Consider the following 9,002-nt stretch of genomic DNA (forward strand, 5'->3'; position numbering starts at 1 on the left):
TCAGGAGAAAAGGTCAGCTGTTGGCCACTATAGCTACAGATGTAAGTTTACTCCAGCAAGTACAAGCAGACCCTCATAGGCAAAAACAAGTACACAAGCAGAGAGAGAGAGAGATGTGTGTATGTGGGCACATCCATGAGATGCTACAAGTTGCCATGTACTTTCTCAAAACACACAGTTTATTACATTAGGGGCTATGCATAGGAGACCAGGAAGGGCCCAACAGGATCCTGGGAGATGGGAGAAGGGGATGTATTTCCATAACCCCTAATTTGGATTGAGTCAATTGGCAGGGCAAGTGTTCAGAGTCTATTGTGATCCTTGTTTGCGATGCTGTAGGGATCCAAGTACGGCCTGGTCTCATAGGTCAGTCTGAGTCAGATTTACAGGTTCTTTCCCCTTTTTCTCCACCAGACTCCAAATCTGTTTTCTTTTGTCTTACTTCCCCTCTCCCCACTAAGTCTGAGTCTCCCTCCACTCTACGTCCTTCTCCCCCCATCCCCCCGCCATTCTGGACAAGGCCAATTTCAAAGAGCCTCAGAGAGACAACTTCCCCTAACCTGGGCAGGCCTACATCCCTCTGGAGATGGTTGTGAGTCTCGAGGGATTGGAGGTAGGAAGGCGGAGCTGGACCAGTAAGCCTGGAGGCAGGACAGTTATGGGCAGAGGAGAAAGGAGCAACAGGTTGGAAACCAGAGCAGGTCCATGAAGCTGATTTGCTGGCTGAGCTGCCTCCAGGAGGTTGGTGGAGGGATGGGGAGCATAGGAAGGATCTCCAGGTCGGGGAACCCTTCACTCCTGGCCCGGATGCTCACCCACTGACCATTTTACTTCTCCCGTCCGAAGTGTCACAATGTCCTCATAGGTGGCCGTCTGGTCAATTTCCAGACCCTATGGATGTCAAGAAGCAAACAAGATCAGGGCCGGGTCCTGTAGTAGTATGGTCCACACCCACTGACTAGGGCCATTACCATCACTCTAGCAAACTGCCTCACTTCCATACCTCATAGGTGTGGTCATCCTCTAGCGCCACCTTGCTGTCATCCTGACAAAGAGAAGGAAGAGAAGGTTAATCTGGGCTCATCTCTCTCCCCTCACCACTATTTTCTGACCTCGGGCTTTACATGTAGAGGAAGGGGGAAAGAGCTGGGTACAGGAATGGCAGTGGGGAGAGACAGGTGGGTCTTAAGATGGGGGTAGATGAGAAGGATATGTGCCTGAGGATGGGAAGAGGGGATGGAAATTCAGGATGAAAGTTGGGTGAGGGACAGAAGGGTCTGAGGATGAAATAGGTGAGGGAGAGGTGGGTCCAGAATGGTAGTGGATGAGAGAGAGATGGCTGTTCAGATGGGAATGCTAGGGAAGAGGGACAGATGGACCTGGGGATAAACTAGATGAGGGGGAGGGACAGACGGGCCTGACAATGGGATCGAGGGAAAGGGAGGTGGAGGTAAGAATGGGAATGGGGATAGAGGAGGGAGAGGTAAGTGAGGATGGGGCTGGGCCAGGGTGTCAGCAGTTGGGGGAGGGGTGCGGAGGGGAAAAGCAATACAAGATGCTGCCTCTCACACTGCTGCTTCAGGCCAGTGTGGTCCAGGAGGGTCTCCTCTGCCTTGTTCACTTCCTCTTTCCCATCCCCTTCCCCCTTCCCCCTCTCATCCCTCAGTCACCTTATCTAACAGCAAGAAAATAGGGACAGTGATGAAGACAATGATGAGTAAGGTCTGGATCATAATGATGGCATCTTTCAGGGTGTTCCTCCGCTTCAGCTGGGCCACGGTGCTGTACCCTTTGGTGAGAGACGATGTGATGAGGTACTGAGAGGAAGAGGGTGTCACAGAGCTCAACTCTTTAGGGACAGCAATGGCAGTCTGTTAACAGCTCTCCCTGTGTCCTCTGCTTTACTGTTTCTGAGGGTCCCCTCCCTTTTATCAGTAGCCAGCTCTTAGGTGGTAAAGTAGACAAAGAGCTAGGCTGGGAGTTAAGAATATCTGAGTCTGAATTACTTGCTGTGAGACCCTGGGCAAGTCACTTAACCTCTGTATGTCTCATTTTCCTCCTGTGCAAAATGGGGATCATAATCACTTATTTCACAGAGTTGTTGTGAGGATCAAATGAATCTTGCCTCAGATGCTTGCTAGCTGTATGTGAGTAAGTTATTTAACTTTGATGTGCCTCAGTTTCCTTACTCATAAAATGAAGGTGTTGGCCTTTAAAGTTTCTTCCCAGCTTTAAAACTGTGATTCCCAAAGCACTTTGTAAACCTCAAAACATTATATTCATACTAGCTTTTCTTATTAATTGAGTCTAGGTTAACTAGGTAGACCGTTAACTCCCACTTGAACCAGTCAACTTCACTTGGTTTTGGGTCAGAAACGGCCTCCCACACTCACTCTAGCTAAACATCTCCAAATGTGTGTATTGTTAGGAACGTGAGAGATCAGGTCAGTCAATGGCTTAGTGCAAATGCAAGGCCAACCCTATGGTGGCAGAGAGAGCTGACAGTGGATAAGTTACCAGTGACAAGTTCCCAGAACCGTCTTCACACGTTCCATCCCACCTGCCCCAGGAGAGCCTAGCATTCTTTTCTCATGGGTGGTGGCGGTAGACAGGGACCTGTCTAGAGGGTTGTACAAAGGGAAGATAAGAATGCTCCTCACCCGGGATTATCCCCGAACTTACCCATGACACGGAGCTCAGTGCCACAGCCCCGGGAGGCATTACCACTGTTCTGACACACTTGTTCGCAGTAATAGATGCCATTGTCCTCAAATTGTATCTTTGGGATGATGAGAGTGGCGATGGTGTCATTCACCAACTGTTGTAGCCGTTCACTATCGTGTGGTAGGACCTGCATGTTGGCATCTGACTCCTGCTTCAGCAACCAAATCACCTTGACCGAAGAGTTTATGTGGCAGGTTACTTCAAAGCGTCTGTCCCTCTTTTTGGCCACGAAACGTGGATGTTGCCAGAGCTTCTTGCCGCATGAATTCTCTGTGAAAGTCAAGATCAGAACCCAGGTTTCTCTAGTCCCCAAAACCCTAAGGGCCTAAACTTCTTAAACTTCAGCTCTACAGATCCAGGGGCCAGTCTAATGTTACACTCATCCTCATACTGTCCCCCTTTTCACAAGGAATGGTCTGAAGTATGGGGAGAGGCATGGAGACACCCTGGAGATATGAGATGGCGGGGGAGGGGGGGAGGACGTGACTGAGACATAAAGAAAGGGAGAAACCCTATGGACACATTGCTGTTCTGCTCATTGGTCACCAAGTACTGAACCAGTCTCTAGAATCTAAAGCATGGTAAAGGTACAATGAATAGATTAATATTCACTCAGGACCTTTTGTACAGTAGTTCATATACTGAGGGGCCATATATTTATGACATGATCAGCAGACCCATGTACCTTTGTTATATTTCCTGCGTGGGTCCTTTCCTCTTCATCCCCACTGCTACTACCCCCCGCTATTCCTTCAACATCTATTGTTTGGACTATAGTAACAGGATTCCTAATTAAGGGGTTCTTCCTCTTGAAAGTCACATTCTTCTCCAATCTACCCTTAATCTTCCTAAACACTGTCTTAGATAGTTACTAGCTGTGTGATAATGGGCAAATAATTTCTCTGAGACTCAGTTTTTTCATCTATGAAATGGGGATAATAAAATGCCCATACTGGGTTTTTTGAAAGTAAAGCACTTTATAAACCTTAAATTACAGTAATCTGCTACTATTATTATTATTAGATTCTAATTATGGCACGCCTCTGCTGTTATTCTAGCCCTCTGATAATTGTTGGCTGATTCGTCTCATAAATGCAAGATACCTTCATATATAAGCATTAAACAAAAAAAAATCCTGGTTAGCAAATAATTGGAAACAAAGTGAGGGAAAAATGGCCAAACGAGTATGGTATATGAATGTAATGGAATAATATCATGCTGTAAGAAATGATGAAGGGGACAGATTTAGAGAAGCCTGGAAAACTGATGTAGAGTGAAATAAGTGGAACAAGAGATCAATTTATATGAAAACAACAACCTTGTAAAGACAAAACAACTCAAAAGACTCAAGAACTATCATCAATGTTGTACATGCCCACATCTCTAGAGCACCTGCGGTGAAATACACTAGCCCTCTTCTGCTCAATAAGGGCTGGAGACGGAGCATCCATTTTTGGACTTGGGCATGCGGGAATTTGTTTTGCTTGACTGTGTATATTTGTGTCAAGGATTTTCTTTTTTTTTTCTTTTAAATTGGAGGGAGGGGAGGAAATGAGAGAGAGAGAAAATAAATGTTTGTCGATTGAATAATAAAATAAAATAAAATAGAAGGGAAAAAAAGATCCTGACTGAATATTAAGTTCTTAACCTGTGGTTCATGAACTTGTTTTTAAAAATATTTTGATAACTGTATTTCAACACAATTGGTTTCCTTTGTAATTCTAAATGTTTTATTTTAGGCATTTCATACATGATTCTGAGAAGGGATCTATAGACTACAGTAGATTGTCAAATGGGTCCATGACACAAAAGTGGTTAAGAACCTCTGCTTTAGAGTCTGGGTTGACTGACTCAGAAGAGTTAGGAGTTAAATAATAATAAATAATTTAATTAATTAATTAAATAAAATAATAACAGTCCATGTATAAACTTTAATCCCTGTGTTCTTTGTATGACACCTGAGCAGGTGAGAGTTTCTAAGAGTTCAGTCAAGGCCATGAGAACCAAGTTCCCTAGTTCTATGAGAACTGGTCCAAAGCCAGTCTTAAGGGTGAGTTAATCGATCCCCAGCCACTTCTTAAATGTCTACTATGTGCCAGGCACTGTGCAAAGTGTGGAGATAGAAAGGTAGGACTAAAAAAACCCAAACCAAACAAGCAAAACACTCACCCCAGTTCTGCTCTCAAGGAGCTTACAGTCTAAAAAGAAAGGTAACACACAAAAAACTTTGTGCAGATAATGTCTATACAGGATAAATTGGTGATAATCTTGGAGAAAAAGCCCTATCAGGAAAGGCTTCTTACAGAAGTGGAGATACTAATACAGAGAATTAATTAATCCCTTCCCTTAAAGAGCTCACATTCTTTATTTTCTCTTTTGCCCTTCAACCGATGATCACAATACTCAAAGATTCCAAAAATTAGATTTGGGTATGGAAGTAATAGATAAAGCCTTTGCTTCCCAACCAATCACTACCCAGAACCCCTAGGAACTGAGAATAAATGAGGGGGCATCTTTAACACATGTCAAGGGTGAAACTTTTCCTGTACAAAAGGGTAAAATTAGGAAGCTTTCTTTGGAGTGGCCTACTGCCTTCCCCCTCCATGAATAGTACCGGATAATGACTTGGAGGTGGGCAGCTAGGCGGCGATGCAGTGAATAGAGCTCGCCTGGAGTCAGCAAGACTCATCTTCCTGAGTTCAACTCTGGCCTCAGACACTTACTATGTGATCCTGGGCAAGTCACTTTACCCTATTTGCCTCAGTTTCCTTATCTATAAAATGAGCTGGAGAGGGAAATGGCAAACCACTTCAGTATCTTTGCCAAGAAAATTCCAAATAGGGTCACAGAGAGTCAAACATGGCTGAAACTACTGAACAACAAAATGACTTGGAGATTTATAACAGCCCCTCCCTCCAGACCTCCCAATGCCTCAGTTGGCTGAAAAGCAAGGATTTTTTAACCTTTTTCAAGTCATGGACCCCTTTGACAATCTGGTGAAATCAATTGACCCCTTCTCATAATAATGTTTTAAATGAACAAAATAAAACACATAAGAATCAATTATATTGACATAGTTACCCAAATATTAAAAAAAAGTTTGTGGACCCCAGGTTAAAAACTCCTGCAGTTAGGAATGTCCTTTAATAAATTTCATATATGTGCTTAAGTTTTGTGTATGAGCCTTCTCTCATTTCTCCTTCCCAGCATGGATATTGATTTAATAACAATAGCTAGCTTTTGTTATAGTACTTTAACATTTGCAAATGCTCTATGGAGAGGCATTTGCTGGCAGATGCAAGCATTTAAATGATTAAGAGAAAATGATCAACTCTTCCTTTCTTTTAAGGAAAAATGCTATGAACCAGTGAGGCTAATAAACCTGCCCCTCAAATGCCAAAGGCTTGAAATGGCTCTCTCTTGTCTCCCCAAAGTCCAGACTCCATAATCTGCCGTTCGAGGCCCTCCATGATCTGATTCAAATCTACCTTTGCAGTTTTTATCTCCCACCACTCCCCTTTGTGTTACTGGACACCACCTATTCTACGTCTTTGTGCCTCTGTATCTTTGCTCAGGTTGTTCTCTCTCCTCTCCGTTTGCCTAAGGCCCTACTCAGCTTCTCTGTTAATCCTTACCTGACCCCCTGGGCCCACAATGACCCTTCTTCTGTGGCACACAAATCTCTGTACTGTTGGTTACTTTTCCATGTGTGCCCTGTCTCTGCAGCTAGATAACAATCCCTTTGAGGTCAGAGCCCACACCTCTACCTCTTTCTATGGAAAGGTCTTTGAAGGCAAGAACTGTTTTTCATTTTTGTCTTTTTATTTCCAAGTGCCTGGTACATAGTAGGTATACAATAAATGCTTGTTGGATTTAAGGTTATATACCCCTTTGCACCTAGAATGGTCCTGACCATTGCTTGCTCTCGGGAAAGGCCAATTGTTATTGGTGATGAATGATGACATGGGAGAGACTGTGAAGACTTAGATAAGACTTGGTCAGAAGACCATGGAGACACAAATGTGGAGAGAGATTCGGTCATCAGGAAGGCCAAGGAAAAGCAGATACAGCAATAGGTCAGGCCTCCCCCTCCCCCTTCCCTTTCCCTTAGAGTCTTTCAAACTAGGTATACTGAAGGTATCTCTCCCTCCCCCACCCCCAGCCCCTTTACTACCCCTCCCTCAATGACTCAGAGGGAACAGAACCACTAACCTCTAGGAGGCTGGATAGCACCACGATCAATTGTTTGGGCTTTCAGGAGCATCTCACCTGCTGAGGAGCATAGGACAGAGAGAAGAGAGTCAGACAGATAGGAGAAGAGTAGAGGGTGCCCTTGGGGCACTAGGGAGGGCTCTGTGGCCTAGGAGGCATCCGACTTCTCTAGTTTGTCCGAGCCCTAGACATTCACATTGACATGATTGTTTCTTTCCCACAATAGCCTTCCCATGCCCCAGCATGTCAACTGATTCTTCTACCGTTCCCTGGCTAAGGTTTAACAGATGGGGAGAGATAAGGGAAGGAAAGCGTGCTGGGAAAGGAGGAGAAAAAGAAAAGAAAGAGAAGGTAGGAATGGGGAGAAAAGGGAGATGAGGAGTAGGGGAGAGGAGTGTCTGTGGGCCCTCCTACTTCCAAAACCTTTAAGTCCCCATATCTAGTCCCTCTTTCTTTGATACGATCTCTTAACCCTCTTACACCCTTTAGTCAACTCCACTGCAGTCTTTTCCCCTCTTTCCTTATTCCTGACCCTCTTTCTACCCTGTCCTCTCCTGGCCTCTAGTATGGTTAGAGCTCTGGATTGAGAGACTTGGGTTCTAGTCCCATAATTACCTGTATGTCCTAGGAAGTCACTTAAATCATAGAACGCCAGGGCTGAAAGAACACTGAAACACTGAACACTTAAAACACTGAATTTCAGACTGTCAGACCTTAGAACTAGAGAGGATTTTAGAGATTATCTAATCCAAGTCAACTGTTTTTACAAAAGAGGAAACTGAAGTCCAGAGATGCCATTTTTTTTTTTTAAGCAACACACACAGCAGAGGAGGGGATCTACATTCTACTTCCTTCTTCATGAAGGCGTTCCTTCTTCATTCAGCAGACTCTACATTACCTCTGAGCCAAAATTTACATCTTTCTCACTTTTCTCTCTCCACCCTACATAGGGCTCCAGCTTCAGGCATCAGATCCGAGAATCCCCTGGTCTCTCTAGTCTCTCTCTTAAGCTCCAGTCCTTCATCACCAGTTGCCAACTGGACATTTCAAACTGGTTGTCCCATAGGCAAACTCAAACTTGACGTGTCCAAAAACGCATTCATTATCTTTCTCCCACAAACCCTTCTCTCTTCTGAACTTCCATATTTCTTTCAAGGGAACCATTATACTTCTAGTTACCAAGGTACACATCCTAGACATCATCCTCCACTTCTCGCATTCACTCTCTCCCAATCTGTTGCCGAATCTTATTGTTTATATCCCCAAATGCCCTTCTTCCATATCCCCTTATCTGTACTCACACAACTACCATCCTAATTTAGGTCCTCATGACTTCTCCCTTGGATTATTGTAATAAGTCTCCTAACTGGTCTCTCCGAGTCAAGTCTCCTTACTCCAACCCATCCTCTACCCAGCTGCCCAAGGGATTTTCCTATAGCCCGGGGTTGACCGGGTCATGCCCCTACTTAGTATAAACTCCAATGGCTCCTAAATATCTCTAGGATCAAATATAAACTGTTTGGCATCTAAAGTTCTTCAGAATATGGCCCTTTCCTATATTTCTATTCCTATTACAAATTATTCTCTTCTATATACTTTACAATATATATATATATGCCTACAGTATATGAATGCCTTTCCTCCTTATTCTGCCTCTTACAATCCTAGTCACTGCTTTCACACTCCAACATAAATGCACCTTCTTCAGGAGGTCTTTGCCATCCTCCCAGCTGTTACTGCCTTTCTCTCTTGTTACCTTGTCTCTTCTCTCTACGTCTCTTATATAATACCAATTTATGTATGTGTTATGTCCCCCATTAGAATGTAAACTCTTTGAAAGCAGGACTTACTTTGCTTTTTCTGCGTGTTTCTAGCCCTCAGCTCAGAGCCTGGCACATAACTTAGTAAATGCTTGTTGATTGATTCATGAACTATAAAAGTTCTACCCAGATGCAGGAATGGATCCAGAAAACGTGAGTGATAAAGACATAGACGGCCTGAGAGACAAGAATACAGAACGAGAGAGAGAGAGAGAGAGAGAGAGAGAGAGAGAGAGAGAGAGAGAG

The 9,002-nt window shown here is 44.1% G+C and overlaps 1 protein-coding gene and 1 long non-coding RNA gene across 4 annotated transcripts in view; one reads left to right on the forward strand and one right to left on the reverse strand.

Moving 5' to 3' along the window:
* The window catches only part of LOC114050864, a 59,865-nt gene that overhangs the window by 45,158 nt on the left and 5,705 nt on the right, over positions 1-9,002 (forward strand). The gene's annotated exons all lie outside the window — the stretch shown is intronic.
* Positions 159-9,002, reverse strand: part of CD79B (CD79b molecule) — a 9,570-nt gene continuing 726 nt past the window's right edge. Inside the window, exons 2-6 of one of the 2 annotated variants that reach the window (XM_027872889.1) lie at positions 6,937-6,993; positions 2,683-2,994; positions 1,671-1,789; positions 1,004-1,045; positions 159-891 (exon numbers count right to left, since the gene is read on the reverse strand). In XM_027872889.1, the coding sequence (XP_027728690.1) occupies positions 793-891; positions 1,004-1,045; positions 1,671-1,789; positions 2,683-2,994; positions 6,937-6,993 (629 nt within the window). In that variant the 3' untranslated portion in view covers positions 159-792. Of the gene's footprint in view, positions 892-1,003; positions 1,046-1,670; positions 1,790-2,682; positions 2,995-6,936; positions 6,997-9,002 lie in introns of both variants that reach the window. The other variant, XM_027872888.1, reaches the window with a different exon arrangement.

This window comes from Vombatus ursinus, unplaced genomic scaffold, assembly GCF_900497805.2.
Source record: "Vombatus ursinus unplaced genomic scaffold, bare-nosed wombat genome assembly UNPS02014801.1, whole genome shotgun sequence".
Lineage (NCBI taxonomy): Eukaryota > Metazoa > Chordata > Mammalia > Diprotodontia > Vombatidae > Vombatus > Vombatus ursinus.